The sequence below is a fragment of the Dermochelys coriacea genome, chromosome 9 (genome assembly GCF_009764565.3).
Source record: "Dermochelys coriacea isolate rDerCor1 chromosome 9, rDerCor1.pri.v4, whole genome shotgun sequence".
Lineage (NCBI taxonomy): Eukaryota > Metazoa > Chordata > Testudines > Dermochelyidae > Dermochelys > Dermochelys coriacea.
In genome coordinates, this window is record NC_050076.1 from 5,207,157 (window position 1) to 5,224,969 (window position 17,813).

General features: G+C 50.0%; 1 protein-coding gene across 1 annotated transcript; it reads left to right on the forward strand.

Moving 5' to 3' along the window:
• The first annotated feature begins 13,323 nt into the window (after positions 1 to 13,323).
• LOC119861341 (cytoskeleton-associated protein 5-like) lies at positions 13,324 to 17,580 on the forward strand. The gene has a single exon (XM_038416374.2). The coding sequence runs from the start codon at positions 13,369 to 13,371 to the stop codon at positions 17,578 to 17,580; it is 4,212 nt and encodes a 1,403-aa protein (XP_038272302.2). The 5' UTR covers positions 13,324 to 13,368.
• Positions 17,581 to 17,813: the final 233 nt, after the last annotated feature.

Here is a 17,813-nt window from a genome sequence, read left to right on the forward strand (position 1 = left end):
AATTGGAAAAGGTTCAGAAAAGGGTGACAAAAATGATTTGTGGTATGGTATGGCTTCTATATGAAGAGAGATTAATAAGACTGGGACTTTCCAGCTTGGAAAAGAGACAAGTAAGGGGGGGATATAATAAAGGTCTATAAAATCATGACTGGTGTGGAGAAAGTAAATAAGGAAGTGTTATTTACTCCTTCTCATAACACAAGACCTAGGGGACACCAAATGGAATTAATAGGCAGCAGGTTTAAAACAAACAAAAGGAAGTACTTCTTCACACAATGCACAGTCCACCTGTGGAACTCCTTGCTAGAGGATGTTGTGAAGGCCAAGACTATAACAGGGTTCAGAAAAGAACTAGATAAGTTCACGGAGAATAGGTCCATCAATGGCTATTAGTCAGGATGGGCAGGGATGGTGTCTCTAGCCTCTGTTTGCCAGAAGCTGGGAATGGGCAACAGGGGACAGATCACTTGATGATTATCTGTTCTGTCATTCTTTCTGGGATACTCGGAATTGGCCATTGTCTGAAGACAGGATACTGGGCTAGATGGACCTTTCGTCTGATCCAGTATGGCCATTCTTATGTTCTTGTGGGCAGAATGGAATTTGGAATGGAAGGCCCAATGGAGATGGATTCCTGAGTGGGGTGCAGTGAGCTAGTCTAAGTGTAGGTTTTCACCTTTTTTTCCAGTTTACACATGCACATACCACATAGGTGGTATCTATCTAGCTCCTCCTGTGTGTGTGCATATGTACTACGACAACCTTGATAGCCAAATTCTGCCCTGTCACACTTGAGTGGTCACGGGGGTTGCAAGTCAAAATGTGATCTTTTCTATCTACAGGTCCGTGAAGTGAAATAGCAAACAATAAAGATTTTAGCTCATTTGGAAGGCTGGGAAACAAAGCTTGACTTGTTTGTTAAAATAAACTTCCAGCCTTTCAGTTTAATCCCTCGTATTGCTAACAGCCACCTAAAGACATGCCATTTGAGTTTCGGGACATACACCAGATCTTTTGAATAAATGGATGGCTTCCAAAGAATCAGGGCATCATTCTGTTCTTTTTCACCAGCACTGACTCAAGAATCCCTGTTTGATTTTTGATAATAAAATTACGTTGGGAAATGTGTCCTAGCATATGATGTGTCTCAGAAAGCTACCATTTAAACATCTTAGTTTTAAGCATGGGTGTTCCAAATCCAAGGGCAGATCTCACTTGATCATAGCTTGGAAGAACTGGACTTTGACAGCTCTATAATATTTGCCATTTGATTGAAGTGTTACTTGCTATGTGTTGGGCCTTTGAACCAGTCAGAGCCCATTTCTGAAGGATAACCTGAGTCTTGGTACGCAATGAAACCCCACTTACAGAGCCTGATTCAGCCAAGCACTTCCACACATGCTCAGCTTTAAGTACATGCCCAGGTGCTTTGCTGACTCAGAGCCAATACGAAGTGATTGTGGAAAATTTTTGGCTTGAAGGGAGTGATTTTCAATTGGCACGGATGAACCCAAGAGCAGCGTCTCCCCCGCTGGAATTGCCATTTGGCAGATCATGAGGCATTGATAACAAAACTGGGGCTTTCATTTCACTTCACGATAAATGGCATTTGATTACATCAGGTGTGAAATCCCGCAGCCCTTGCTTACTAGTTTGTGTTACAGTAGTACTCACCTAAGACCAGGGTCCCAGCTGCACTCAGCACTGTGCATGGACACAGGCACAAACAGCCCCAACTCAGTAAAAAAGTACAACCTAAACAGACCAAGTCTGGGAAGGGAAGCAGGCACGAAGGGGTGAAGTGGCTTGCCTAGGCAGGCAAGACATTGAATCAAGATTAGAACACAGGCCACATGACTCCCACACCTGCCTTCCATCCATTCTTGCTCAAGCGGAACTCAGATTGACTAGTGGTGACTGAGGACCCCGAACTCACCCTCTGGGTTGCAGGGATGGGAGCCTGCACCCTCCGAATGGGAGAATTTGTCGCTTTGATATGCTCCCCTACAACTCATGCCTCCCAACTCCACAGAAGTCCTGAAGTCTAGGGTTCCAGTTCTGTGCCTTTGCTGGAGAAGAGAGGCGCTGTCAGGTACTGAGGTTGGGAAGCTGGCTAAGGTCCCCCTCTCCACTTCCAACACAAAATCAGCGGGGAAAGAAGTTAACGTTGCCTGACGCAGCATGGCAGGGGACAAATGGTTCCAGGGGCAACAGGGTTTTGTCTTTCCAATAGAACCACACTGCCAGGGAGCTCAATAATTACTGCAAAGGCATAAGCCACTGCGTAGATGATGCTGTGGCCTGTAATGAATACTCTGAAATCAGCAGGGATCTTGGAGGTTCTGGGAGGCAAACCCCAGCCCCCAAGGTGAGAATTCCTAGGACACTATCGGGCTTTTTCTCCCTCTTTCTTACAAGAAACATGGACCAGATGCAGAAGGTCCCAGTTCAACTCCCTGCTTTGCCACAGAATCCCTACAGGACCATGGGTGATTCTCTTAGTCTCCCTACCTCAGTTTCCCCATCCATAAAATGGGAATGATAATATTTTCCTACCTCCCTGGAGTGATATGAGGATGAATGCATTAAAGCCTGTGAGGTGCTCAGATAATATGGTGAGGAGGACCAATTAATTACCTAAAATAGACGGGGAGAGAACGGATCCAATGGCTGCAGGAACTGGCTGCCCAAGTGGACTCCACTGTATTCCCCAATTGAAAGGAGCCTTCTTCAGCTGCAGAATCTCCACCTTCTGGCTTGTCACTGGCATCTCAATAGAAACTCTAAACAGCTTCTGAAAACAAGCTAATTATTCAGTGAGGAGACAGCCATCAGGCCAGAGCGACAGGAATTTAAAGGAGACAGAGATGTAGCAGGCTCAGATAGTCTCATTCTGGGCGCCGGCATTTCGCGGTGTATAAACAGATGGCTCCTCGCCTATACTTTCTGTTTTGGTCACCAGGCTCAGCCAGTGCTTTTCGAGGCAGCGTCACGTTGCTGATCACTGGAGTGAAGTCATTGCAAATAATGCTCTGGCAGATCCCCAAGCAGAGCCGCACTGGACAATTCAGCTGCAGCAAGCCAAGCTTGATGAATGCTGCTGGCTTCATAGCGTAGTGGTGTCTGCATAGCCTAAGAAATACATTCTAGAGGAGGCATGTTTAGGTTTCCTTGTCTCAGAGAGACAAATGCAACAATTCAGGGCAACTGTACCTGTATTCCCCATCTGTGGGACACCAAGGGCTAGGCTTTTGGCTTCTCAGCCACCACCTCTATTGCATGGAGACTCGCGTCTCTCGCCTTCCTGACTGGGGGTCTTCCAGGCTGCAGAGTTCCCTGCCTACATTGTGATATCCCCAGCAAGCCAGACTGCCCAAACAGGTCAGTCTCTGCACTTTGCTTTCTCTTCGAAGGCTATGAACTGCATGATTGTCAGCAGTTATATGTTACTACACAGCTCTTTCTGAGCAAGCACATTTATTCTTAAAGTGAAAGCATTACAGAGAAAACGTATTGCAACAATAAAAGAACCTACACGCATGCTAATAAGTTTACCAGAGATCATCCCTTTCCCCAAACTCCAACAAGGGCTCTGGCAGGAGTCAGTCCTCCAAAGCCCATCCAAGGGCTTTCTGTGTTTACAAGTTCATATACAGCCTCAGCTCAGAACTAGCACCCCCATGAATAGTTCAGTCTTTCCTCTATACAGCTTGGGTCTTTGATCTTGGCCTCCTGGGACAGGCAATCAGCAGACAATGATTCCCTTCTCAGGGTGTAGCTTCCAAAGGCTGAATTTTTGCAAAACCAGAAGTGGGGAATTCACATTCACCTCCCGCAGAGATTCCCCAGGCAAAACACTTGACACTGTTCTAAAAGTCCATTCTTATCTGGCCCATTGTTCCAAGTTCATAACAATGCCCAGGATTCACACAATCCTGGCCAATGATAATACATAAACCGGTCATTTGCTACAGTGGACCCAAAACATACTTAAACCAAATTCAATAATATCTCCCAAGGATACTGCAGGAAATTGCCAGGAAATCACTGCCACCAGAACACTTCACTCAGCACATGGTGTACAGGACTGCTGATGATTTTGCAATAAGATTCCATGGCCTATTTATTATTATATGTGGAGTGTTTATTTAAATGACAATCCCCATTGTGCTAGGCATGGTACAAACACAAAGTAAGAGATAGCCTCTGCCCTCAACAGCTTATGATCTAAATGCAGAACTAGGAAGATTTATCATCCCCATTTTACAGCTGGGGAACAGAGACCCCAAGAGGTTAACAGACTTGCCCAACACTACACAGGGACTTTGTGAGAGAGCCAGATACCGAACCCAAATCTCCTGAGTTCCAGTCCACTGCCTTCACTATAAGACAAATCTTTATGTGACACTCCTGTAATAGTTTTTACAGCTGTTTACACTGTGCATACTTTTGTCTGCTGTGCAAAGTACTTTGGGTTGAGTCTGGTCATCTCTTCAACCTAGCTAGCTAATTTAGGAACCTTTCCTGCAATGGGCTGGCTTGAACGAATAAGCCCTATTTAATCGGAGTAAGGTTTGCAGAATCAGGTCATAAGAACATAAGAATGGACATATGGGATCAGACCAAAGGTCCATCTAACTCAGTATCCTGCCTTCCAACAGTGGCCAGTGCCAGGTGCCCCAGAGGCAATGAACAGAACAGGTGATCATCAAGTGATCTGCCCCTGTTGCCCATTCCCAACTTCTGGCAAGCAGAGGCTTGCAGCAGGGTGGTGGGGTGAGGGATAACGGTTTTGTTTGTCAATCTACAAAGGATTGACTTTCACTTTAGTCTGCTCTCTACTGCAGCTAGCGTTACCGGCAGTAGCTGGAACGAGTCACTGTGTGTGTATTCATAGCAGTGGCTTCTTTGAGACATTGGAGGGAAATGTCTATGAAGAGCCACCCAAAGGTCTGGAAGCTGTAGCCTGAAGTAGAGAAAATCCACAGGGGGGTGGATTGGGCATGGAAAAATAAAGTTACCAATGTTTTTTTCAAAGGCGCTGAGCACTGATGACTCCCATTAACGTCAGTGGCGCTGAAAACCAGGCCATGGGTTTTTGGATACAACTGGTTAGAGGGGGAGTTTTGCCAGATTCAGGATGCTAGACTGCGAAAGACAGTTTGCAAATATCCCAGCTCTGTGCTATAATAAAGGCATGTTGGCGTCAAATGTAAAGTGTGGCTGTACTCCAGAAAGTGACTATCACCATCTTACTCCACATGCCTTCTGCCTGATGTGAATTCAGACTCCTCTCTGCTGCCTTTGCTGAATATATTACGTCTCTGTCACTTTGTACTTCAGTTAGCCCTGCTGAACTAAGAGGGAGGGAGCTGGATTCTATTCAGTCCTGCACGTCCCAAACAGAACTGTTTACTCATGACCAAGTATCAGGTCAGTCCCACCCTGCACCGCCAGTCCCATAAACCCCTGGTGCCCTGGATTCTAAGGTCACTCCCAATTTTTTTAGCTTCATATCTTGCACTCCCCACATCCGCTTCCAAATAAAGCATAACCTGTGTTGAACTTTCTTTGGCTTTTTCCATAGTCATAAAACGACAAGAAACTCCAGGAGAAATCCTGGTCTTTTCCACACCCAGGAAAATCATTTCTGTGCCAGTACATGGCTGTGCATTATTGATGTCCAAAAGTTATAGAGCAGAGGGTTACTTCTGCCAGTCAGCATGGCCCAGAGGTGAATCAGACTCTCATGCATGGAACAGAGTATTCAGAACAGAGCAATGGCCCCGATTCTTGAGTTCAGCCAGCCTAGACTTGTAGCAGACCTCAGGGTAACTCTATGTCACCTTACCACTTCCTTGGATCCTGGGGGTCCCTCATGTAAATTACAGCAACCTCAGGGCTGCTCTAACCTACAGGCACATGTAGCCAGCTGTATCCCTGCCTCCCAGTCCGATGTGGTATTTTTCCTTCACCAAGGAGCTTTAGGGGTTTAATCCTGCAGGGTACTCAGTTCCTCCTGCCAGGAGTGGAGCACCCTCAAATGCCACTTCATGGAGCTGGAGTCTGCAAGGTGCTGAGCGCCTCCTGGGAGGGATTGAGCCCCCTCCACCCCTCCACAGGAGTTGAGGCACGGAGTGCCTATCAGAACCAGACCCAAAGAGGCATGTTGCAAGAGGCATTGAACAGCAGGACTCAGCCCTTGTTCTCCTACAATAAAGCAGAGGACGTTTGATAGATGGATGGAAAGGTTATGCACAAGCAATAAAAGGATTTGCACTTACTTTCCCATCCCAGCACACTTCAGGTTCTCTGAGAGCTTTTCACTCAGCCAGAACAACGCAACACCCCTAACCAACGCTGCAGAGAGAAAAAACACACATGAATCACTTATTACCCCATGACAAATGCTAAATGCCATTTCCTAGAATAAGTTATTTAGAATCATTTATTTGGACAGAGATAGTGGCTTCCTTGTAGCAATTTTTAGACTCGAGATCAAGGGGCATTTTGTGCGTCAACCATTTGTAAAACAGGATATTGACATGCCGATTCCAAATGAGAGGGTTGTGTTTAGACCTAGCTGACTCTTTCTTGTGCACACAGAACTCGCCCCGTCCATGCACTGCACCAAGGCCCCACAGCTCAGTTGGTGAATGAATCCACCTGTGTATCATTTTTCTTGGTCCTGCAGCTGATTCAGCTGACAAAATGCATTCAACTAGGGTCACTTATGAAATGAGGGACTCAAAGAGAACAAAGGCATAGACACAAGGGTAGATGAGATCGCGATTTGGGGCCACTGCATCCACTGGACAGATGGGGACCCACTTGGTCTTCACGGCAACTTACAGCTGCCTCAGCACTGTTGTGACCTGCAAGAGCATCTCAATGAATTTAGTGCTGAAGAAAGATGCTGCATTCATGGCCCTGGAACGGGAATCCTCTGTTTGATCATGGAATGGATACAGTCCAGGTGGCAGCAGTCTGAGTTCCCCCCAAAGCTGCCTTCTATCTGGGCTCCTTATCACTCCTTATCTGGAGTGACCAAGCAGTCCAAGGGAAGTTGAGTCTCCATGGCCCATTCCATTGTCGGGCTCTCTATTGAATTTGCCAAGAAGGAGACCAGTTCATGCCAACTGGGAGGGTGACTGCAGGAGCTTGGGTGGATGTCAGGGACCTCTCCCTCACATGCCCCTTTATCCAGGGCTTACCCTCTTGACTCACTGAACAGCCAGCCAAGATTACACCAGACAGGGTGCAGACTGTAGCTTGTCTTCAGCTTCACACAAGGGGGCCCCTTTCCCCATTTAGGCCCTTGGACTGTGGTACACCCACCATGGAGAAGAAAGTCCTGTTTCTCAACCTCTGCCAAGCTCTGCAGCTGGCAACATTATTCTGGGGTGCAATCCATTCAATTCCAAGCCAGGCTTCCGTCACCAATGGTACGCTAACCCTCTCCCCTGCAGCTGCTTCAATCACTGCCTCGGTCATCTGGTTAACCACTGGGACAAAGAAAAAGGGAGAAGCATCCAGCTGCTTAATGACTACTCCAGAAGCCACCCTCTCCCTAAAGCCCCCGGTGCAGCTGCATTGCTGAGCTAAAACAGTCATTCAGATCTAGCCTCGGTACTGGGAAAGATGCCTGAGAAGGCTTTTGCTATAGCCGCAGTGAAATCTGATCATCATCGTTGGTTCTGAATGTGTCCGTGTTTTATAAAATGTCGAGACTTTTCAGTGCTTTCGGTTAAAAAGAGACTCACTCTCCTAAGGTTTTGGGGTCGTAGCTTTACCTTTGGGTTTTCTTGGTTACTCTTCATGGTTTGTAATTCTCTCCTACCAGTGCAAACATAATATTCTTTTCCCAACTGCTCCAGTCCTTTCCTATGGGATCTTCTCCCCACCCTGTGTCCTCTAGGCAGGTTGAAATTCCTAGATTCCGAGGCCAGAAGGGACCATTGTGATCCTGTAATCTGACCTTCTGCTGAGCACAGGTCAGAGACCTGCCCCAAAATAATTCCTAGAGCAGATCTTCTAGAACAGCGGGTCTCAAACTGCATTGCACCGTGACCCCCTTCTGACAACAAAAATTACTTCACAACCCCAGGAGAGAGGAATGGAAGCCTGAGCCCGTTCGACCCCCACTTCCTCGGGTGGGGTGGGGGGCAAAGCCTGAGCCTCACCGCAGTGGGCAGATAGGCCAATGCTTAAGCTCAAGGCAAGGGCTTCAGCCTCAGGCAGGGGGGCTGCAGCCTGAGCTCCACTGTCCAGGGCTGAAGCCCTCAGGCTTGGAATTCAGCCCTGGGTCCCAGCAAGTCTAAGCCAGGCCTGGTGATCCCATTCAAAGGGGGTTGCGACCCACTTTGGGGTCCTCCCAACCCACAGTTTGAGAACTGCTGGTCTAGAAAAATACTCATTCTTCATTTAAAAATAGTCAGTGACGGAGAATCCACCTTGACCCTTGGTAAATTGTTCCAGTGGTTAATTTACCCTCGCTGTAAAAATGTACACTTTATTTCCAGTCTGAATTCATTTAGCTTCCACTTCCAGCCTTTTGATCGTGTTTTACCCTTCTCTGTGGGACTGAAGAGCCCATGATTAAATATTTGTTCCCTATGTAGATACTTACAGACATTGATCAAGTAATTCCTTACTCTTTTCTTTGTTAAGATAAAAAATGGAGATAAATATCACTACAAGTCAGGTTTTCTAATCTTTTAATCATTCTCGTGGCTCTTCTCTGAACCCTCTGCAATTTAGCAACATCCTTCTTGGATTGGAGACAGCAGAACTGGAAAAGGTGTTCCTCAGAAGTTGCAGCAGTGCCAAATACAGAGGTGAAATAACCTCTCTGCTCCTAATCAAGATTCCCCAGTTTATGTAATCCAGGATCACATTAGCCTTTTTGGCCACAGCGTCATGCTGGGAGCTCATGTTCAGCTGATTATCCATCATGACCCGCAAATCTTTAACATCTTGTAAATTAACTGGGCCTCTTTTGTCTACTTCCTCCTTTGTGCATTAGCATCACTGAATGGAGCACAAGCCTGACAATGAGGTGCATTTGCTTTTACAGGCCCTGAAGACCCAGCAGAGGGAGCTCAAAAGCACAGATGGAGATGTACTCCCCACTGCCTTGTATTATGATAGCACCTTTAGGCAAATAATCAGCTCAGGGCTCCAGTGTGCTAGGCACAGCACAGAGCCACAGATGGCAAGACAGTCCCCTGCCCCAAGACAAAGAGTTGGAGACAGGGACGATTATTATACCCATTGCACAGAAAGGAGCTGATACCCAGGTAACTCGCCCAGATAACTCACCCCGTCGGTTGGTGTGGGGTAGGATGTGGAGGTGGCTGCCGAGGCCAAAGGTCACTTTCCAGTTTGGAAGGCAGGGCTTTGGACTGCAGGAGCCAGGCCTCAGTGAGCAGCATGGTCTGGCTGCTGTACTGCTAGAGGGCTGGGTCAGGTTCGATTAAAATCAACGTTGTTGGTACCTAAATGTCTTACTGAGAAGAACAGCACAGAGCCTGCCGCAGAGCTAGAAACTCAGCTGGGGTGTCCGGACTTCCAGATCAGCACCTTAAGCATGGGACCATCCTTCCTCTCCTCACTGCAGCTGGCCCTCGGAAGGAGCGCAAAGGGAGAGAGGGTGAAAAGCATCTTCTCCTTTCTATGCCCAGGTGCTGCCCTGTTGCAGTTGTTATGGTCCCTGAAGGCAAGGACCAGGGGAATTTGGAACCACTGGCAGCACTGGACTTCTAAAAAGTGTCTTATGTGTAAGAATGGGTAGGTTGCAATATGGGTTTGCCCTCTGTCCCACATCTCCTTCCGTACCAGCCAGTGCAGCCGAGCCAGCGGAGGGGTGAGGAGCATGCTTTGCAGCCCGTTAAAGAGCCTCTTAAAGAGCATCAGAGTCCCCACGCCGGCTTGACGTCTCCCCCATGCCTCAGCCCGGCCTGTGCCTTCACACCCGCGACACAGCCCCGCACAATACAGCACTGTCAGAAGGCGTCTGGTGGGAGCTTAGTGCAAGCCGTGCCAACGGAAGATCGTTTAAAGCAACCGAGAGATCTTGTAGCCGCAGAGCAGGCACAAAGTGACCTTTCCTCCCCACGGAGTCAGATGTTTCTGCTAAAGCAAGCTGTAGATGTAAGACAGAGGCTCTGAAGGGACTTTGTCACGTCTTGGGCTGGAAAACTGAAGAAACACATGGAAAGAGGACAAGATACTTGACTTGAAACTGTGTGTGCGTGCGTGCGTGCACGTGTGTGTGTGTGTGTGTTTTTCCTGGCACCAGGAAAGGGAACAGACCCTTTAGACTGTGTAACTTTCTTGGGCCAGGGATTGTCTCTCACTGTGTTTTAGCACAGTAGGGCCCTGACCAAGGCCAGAGCCTTTAAGTGCTGCTGTTATACAATTATTACTCCTGACCATTTCAGACCTCAGGCACTAATCCAGATCTGAACTAGGTTGGGAGTGACCAACAGGTGTTCACCTTGGATAGTTCAGTGGCCCCCTTCGGGTCCCCAAGCTGAGTGCTCACATTTCAGAGGGTGCTGTTCTTAGAACAGAGGCCAAGGATTAAATGAGCCACTGAGATGCTGCACCCCTAGATGTAGTTTCTCCGGGGCTGGAAGAGGCTGTTTGGGGGGGGATTTGTGCTGCTCATGCCCAGGCTTTGGCTGAACAGAGGAGGCCAGGGCAGATGGGCAGTGTGATGGACTAGAGTCACTGAATGAGATAGATATGGTGCACAGATGCTGGTTACGATCCAGCCGGTTTTGGTTATCAGCAGTACTTCCGGCCAGGTCATGAAGTCTTGTTTGCTTCGTTAATACCCCGGGTAATGGCAAAGGTGACTAGCTGAGTAAGTGCTTAGTAAAAACTGAGTGCAGGTTTTAAATTCTGGCTGGTGGCATATCTCCAGCACCTGCCTGCCAAAGGGCCTCGTCGGAGCTTCACAACAAACACTGCAGCCATCGCCGGTACATCAACTTTGGCACAAGGGAGTCAAACGTTAGGACCCACCAACCACACGGAATTAAAAGCAGAAAGTCTACGAGCTCACCCCGGGGTGATGAGTAACAATTAAATCCTCTTCAGAACAAAAGATAAAAACGAAGGTGCTGCTCTGTCATAAAACAGGGCTTGGAGCCGGATTTCCAGGTCCATCTCAGAATCAAGGCGAGCAGGTATTCTTCGTAGGGCTCGGGTCCTATGGAGGCAACATTATGAAGGTGGGATTTTCAGATGACTAGAGGTAAGTGCAAAGTATCGTTCCTCTAGAGCAATAGAGGACTATTTAATAGTGATGGTTAATGATCACTTTCCCTTCTTTCTCCAGTTTCAGCACAGATGGTTTTTGTACCTCTGCTGTTGCCTTGGAATTGACCATCACTGTCTCCCCCCCCCCCCACCCCCAAGGCCTATCTGTTTTCTTTAGGCAAGGGGCAAGTAGTCATGCTTGATTACCCTTTCAAATTCCTTTCAGTTCTGCGTTCTCTACCCACTGCCATTTTCCCTCCAGGGCAACGTACATAAACAACCTTATTCCAGCACAGGAGGGTTTGTACCTCACTTTGACATTGCACCACTAATATTGCTTTAGTCACAATTGCATAATCATAGGAACATAGTGAAGGGTGGCATTGGCCTTCCCCTTCCCCACCCCCACCCCGTTTGTACCTGATCCTAATGGGTGATCCCAGCTTAGTGCTACAGGGGAAGGTGACAATCCCACAAAGTCCCTGTAAAAACTATGCCGTGGAGAGAAATTCCTTCCCAACCCCACAGAGACAACATTGTCTAGCAGAGTAGCACAGGACAGAGAGCTAGGAATTCCCGCGTTTTACTCTTGCTTCTGCGTCTGATTCACTATGGACACTACAAAGTGGGGTCGATGTAAGCAGGCTCGCACCACCCTAGTTGTGCCTGTTCTACGCTAAATCTGTCTCCCCCCAATGAAAGCTCTCCAGGATGCCGACATAGTAACGCCACCTCCCCGAGCGGCACTGAGGCATGGTCCATGTACTGAGGTCAACACAGCATGGGTGTAGATAATGAGTTAGCTATGTCGACCTAACAGTCCTCCAGCAGCTATCCCACAATGCCCCTCACCGACTGCTCTGGTCATAATTGTGAACCCTGCTTAATGGAGACTGGAATCCCACCCATCCCACCTTTAAAACCCCACAAAGTTTTGAAATGCCTTTTCCTGATTGTTCATCTTGGCAAGCACACCTAGCAGCTCTCCATTGCTGTGTGCAACTGCCTTCTATTAGCCTGAGAAAGTCTCTCAAGGACTGATCGGTCTCTCTCTCTGATCTGACCGACTTTAAGTGCTTATGTCTTATAGAATCATAGAAACATAGAAATGTTGGGCTGGAAGGGACCTCAAGAGGTCATCCAGTCCATCCCCTTTCACTGAGATAGGACCAACTAAGCCTCCTGGACCATCCCTGACAGGTGTTTGTCTAAATTTTTCATAAAAACCTCCAGTGATGGCATAGCTGGGTTGTCTAGGTGTTGTCTCCTTGCGGTTTGTCTGGGCACAACTCACCCCATTGTGAGTGCATCATCCCTCACAGATATGGGATTGGTCAGAGTCCAAAACAAAAAGGGAAACGGTGAACTTCAGAACCAGGCTCATCTGCAGGTGTGTCAGGAGGACCTTCGCTCATCTGCTCTGGGTTTGTCTTTGGGCAGCTAGTCCCTTTCTGTCAGTTTCCCTGGGCCTAGTCATCCCAGACCACCAAATGGTTTGCTCCGACAGCGTGCTGTCCTAAGATCTCAGTGAGAACCAGGCTTCCCTTGTCAAGCAAGTAGCATAGCTCTGCTTTTCTTCCTGGTCAGCCCTCTCTATGGGGATTCCACAGTCTCCATAGGTCACCGGTTCCAGGACTTCATTACCCCATCGTCAGAAAGCTTTTCCTAATTTCTAACCTAAATCTCCCTTGCTGCAAACTAAGCTGATTCCTCCTTATCTTACCTCAGTGGACATGGAGTATGGTTGATCACCATCCTCTTTAGAATAGTTTCTTACATATTTGAAGACTGTTACCATGTCCCCACCCTTGGCCTTCTCTTCTCTGGACTAAACATGGGTGGATGATGTCACAATGACCTGCAGCCGTCAGACCGAGCGCATCAGATCTCACAAGCAAGAGCAGCAGATGATCACCAGGAATCCGACGCTGCGGCTGGAACATCAGCAGCTCCTCCAGTGGCTGCAGGGGGCAAGGACATCGGGAAGACCCTCTGCAACTCATTTGTAAGTTCTTGTCACCCAGCCTGGTCACCCACCTAAGAACCGATGGTGCAGGAGGTTCTGGCGCCCAAAGCAAACAAAAGTCAGTGACAAGCAACATGTCTGAACTTGAGCTCTCAGAAGAATCATGTGAGGAAGTGGTGGCAGCTGTCCTTCCGGCCTCCTGCATTCAGCAGCTGGCCAGCCGCAACTGGAAGGAGAGGTTTTCCGGCCTGGAGGCATTTCAGAAGGCTGTGGAAGAAATAGAAAAGAGCAAAATGCCCTGCCAGGCCCTGGTGAGGCTGCTGGAGAAGGATAGTGGATGGGAGGAAACCAAACTCCCGGTGATGCAGAAAAAGCTTCACATCATCACCCTGATCGCCCAGAAGGGAAACTTTTCCAGAACATCAGCTCAGGTTGTCTTGGCCAGCTTGGTGGGGAAGGTGGGCGATGTGATCTGCAGCAGCGACGTGAAAGGAGCCCTGACAGCGATAGCAGAGGCCTGTGCGCTGCCGTGGACTGCTGACAAGGTCATGTCATTGGCTTTCTCACAGACTCAGCCCAGGACCCAGGCAGAAGCCCTGAAGTGGCTGGCGAATGCCATTACAGAGTTTGGCTTCACTGGGATGGAGATGAAGGCCTTGGTCAGTACCATAAAGGCTGCTCTTGCTGCTGTTCACCCGGATGTACGGGCCTCTGCCTTTGTCCTGCTGGGGACCATTTCTCTGTACGTGGGCGCCCCTCTGAGAGCGTGCTTCGAGAGCGAGACGCTGCCCCTTCTCTCCCAGATAGATGCCGAGCTGGAGAAGATGAAAGGGCAGAGCCCACCTGCTCCCACCCGGGGCAGCTCCAAGCACTGTAGGGGGAGCGGGGATGAGGGGAAGGGAGGGAAGCCCCAGGACCATGGAAGGACTGAGGCTGTGAATATCAGCGACAGGATCACCTCAGCGCTGGTGTCGAAGCTGCGGGACAAGAGCTGGAGGATCCAAAAGGAGGGCCTGGACGAGGTGGCAGGTATCCTTAGCAACGTCAGCCTCATCCAGCCGAACGTGGGCGACCTCCCAGCTGCCCTGAGGGCTTGTCTCCAGGACCCCAATATAGTTCTGGTGCAGCAGACTCTGAGAATCCTCCAGCGACTGGCCACCACCATGGGCCCGAGCATCAAGCAGCACGTGAGGAATCTGGGCATCCCCCTGGTCACCATCTTCAGGGACAGCAAGAGCAACCTGCGAGCCTCAGCCCTTATGGCCGTGAATGCCTGGGCCGAGCAGATCGGCACGAAGGACTGGCTGGAGGGGGACGATTCTTCCGAGGAGCTGAGAGTGGAAAACCCTTTCCAAAGGCAAGAACTGCTGAGCTGGCTGGCTGAGAAGCTGCCTGCTCTCCGTTCTGCCCCCTCAGACCTGCTGCGGGGTGTGCCTCACCTCTACACCTGCCTGGGAGATTGCAATGGCGACGTGCAGAGGGCGGCCCAGGAAGCCGTGCCCTTCTTCTTGATGCACCTGGGATTTGAGGAGATGGACAAAGCCACTCGCCAACTGAAGCCGGCTACCAAGGACCATGTAGTGGCCGTGCTGGAGACAGCCAAAGCCAACCCTACGTCCGAGCCCACTGTTCCTTCTAAGTTGCCTTCCAGGCTGCCAAGGGTCACGGCTGTCCCGGCCTTCACCTCAGCCTCAGCCACATCCCACCTGGCATCAGCATCTTCTTCCCCAGCCCCTGCCGGAGAATCCGTGTCCAGCAGTGCCCTGGAACGGAAGCCTGGACCCAAAGAAGCCACATCAGGAGCGGCTGCCCTGAAAGTCAAAGGCTTGCCCGATGGGGGGAAGGTGCAAACAAAGGCCAGCCTGAAGGAGGGTGGCAACAAGCTGGGTCCTATTTTTATCACCGTCCCCAAAGGAAAAGAGCAGAGAGCAAAGGAGGAGAGAGGGCGGAAGGTGCTGAGGTGGAACTTCACCACCCCCAGCAACAAGTACGCGGAGCAGCTGAAGGCTCAGATGTGCAGCTGTGTGTCCAACTGGCTGCAGGAGGAGATGTTTCACTCCAATTTCCAGCACCACATCAAAGCATTGGCCATCCTGGTCAAGCACTTGGAGAGGGAAAAGGACGGCCTCATCAGCTGTCTGGATCTGATCCTGAAGTGGCTCACCCTGCGGTTCTTCGACACCAACACTTGGGTTCTGACGAAGAGCCTGGAGTATCTCAAGCTGCTGTTCACCTTGCTGAGCCGGGAGAGATACCAGCTAACTGAGCACGAGGCAACATCTTTCCTCCCCTACCTGGTCATGAAGATGGGGGAGACGAAAGAGGTTCTCCTCAGGGAGGTGCATGATGTTTTGAAGAGGGTCTGCCTGGTCTATCCAGCCAGGAAGATGTTCAACTTCATCATGGAAGGGACCAGGTCAAAGAAAACCAAGCAGCAGGCAGGATGCCTCACTGAGCTGGGATATTTAGTCAAAGCCTACGGCATGGAAGTGTGCCAGCCAAGCCCTGGCAAAGCCTTCAAGGTGATATCTGCCTTCATTGGAGACCAAAACAATGCCATCCGCAGTGCTGCCTTAAACATCATTGTGACCGCTTACCATGTGCATGGGGAAGGGGTGCTCAAGCTGATTGGGAACCTTTCAGAGAAACACATGAGGATGCTAGAAGAGAGCATGGAACAGGCAGCCATCAGGCCAGCTGCTTCTCCGGCCAAACAGGCCACGGAGAGACCGCCGCATGCTCTGAGTGCAAGTGCTAATGACAGCATGGGAACAGCAGACAGCATGCCCTCCAAACCCAGTCACGCCCACAGCACGGCAGCAGACATGGAGACGGGGCAGGCAACTCCCCAGACATTCCAGGTGGACATAGAGGAGCCTGAGAATGTGCATGACTCTCTCCAGTGCAAGAGTCCCAAACCTGATGGCATTACTCAGCCAGGTGCAATTCCTGAACCCCAGCCCAGTGCTGTTTCCCTGCACCCTAATGGCATGCACAGAAACGTTGCCTCCACCATCAACTTCATTATCCACCACGTGGCCAGTGGCAACGTCGACACCATCATCCAGGCTCTGGCACAGATCGATGAGATCCTGAAGCAGGAGGACAAGGCAGAAGCCATGTCTGGCCACATCAACCAGTTCCTGATAGCCACTTTGCGGCAGCTCCGGTACATCCACAGGCTGCAGGTGGGGGAGGAGAAACTGGGGAAGGACCAAGTCATTCAGCTATATGGCTGTATCATTCGTAACATGATGCTGCTGTTCCAGACAGAAAGCCTGGCCCAGGAGGCCTCCACAGGGGTGTTGAAGGACCTGCTCCACAGTCTCATCACCTTGATGCTGGAATCCCTAGTGGAGGACGTGGAGGAAGGGCAAGAGGTCATCCAGTCCATCAATCTCCTAATGAAAAAGGTGCTGGAGCAGTCTGACCAGACCAGAATCTTTAGTGCCTTGCTCGCCCTGCTCCAGGATAGCCTGACAGCTGCAGCCAGCCCCCCCAAGTTCCCCGAGCTGGTGGCCAAGTGTCTGTGGAGAATCACGCAGCTTCTCCCCCGAACAATAGGCACTGTCAACCTGGACCAGATCCTACTGGACATCCACCTCTTCATGAAGGCACTCCCCCAAGAGAAACTAAAGCAGTGCACAAGTCCGTTCCCCCAGATAGCTCTGAAAACTCTACTGCACTCCTTGAGCAGGCTAACAGGGCCTGGGATTCTGGACCACCTCACCATGATCGAGAACAAGGAGGAGTCGGAGCTGGAGGCTCACCTGGGCTGGGCAACAAGGCTCTCCACCATGCAGGCTGCCAACGAGACCAATACAGATGCCGGTCATGCGGCTGACAAGGCTGCAAAGGGCAAAGTCAATGACATGTTAGCAGGCATCTTTAAAAAGATTGGCTCCAAGGAGAATGCTAGGCAGGGTCTGGAGGAGCTGTACGAATACAAGAAGAAATCTCCCGATGTGGACTTGGAGCCTTTCCTGGAAAACTTTTCCCTCCTCTTCCGCAGCTACGTAAAGCATGGCCTGGCAGTGATGGGCATGGAGCGAGAGGGCAAACAGCACCTTCCCCCCGGCACAGGGATGCCACTTCAGGCTCAGGCTCCCCCTCCCACTAGGACAGCCTCCTCCCCAGGAGAGCATACAAATGGGGAGGAGGTGGGGCCATCTCTCTGCCTGGACAGGCTGAAATTGATGAGGCGTCGATGTAGCGGCACAAAATCCTGCAGCCAGCTCCCCCTTCCCCGGCGACCTTCAAAGCTCGAAGACCCCCTGGCCCTGGTGTCCCCAGACAAGCAGAGCAGCAAACTCCCCCGCTATGTGAAGATCCAGGAGCAGAAATAGCACCTGGACCTGGCATCTTGCCGAGTGTTTCTCCGCTGGCTTCGGAACCAGCCAGCTGTTTTTCTTCCTCTCCCCATCAGCCACCACACATGATGGGAGCACACAATAAAAAGACAAATATAGAGTGGTCGCCAGTGAATGGCTCATGAGACGAGGGCAGCTTTCACTGACTCAACTAGAAGTCTTCCTCGGTTAGAGTAGCCCCATTTAGGCCTTCAGTTAAGTGTGGATTT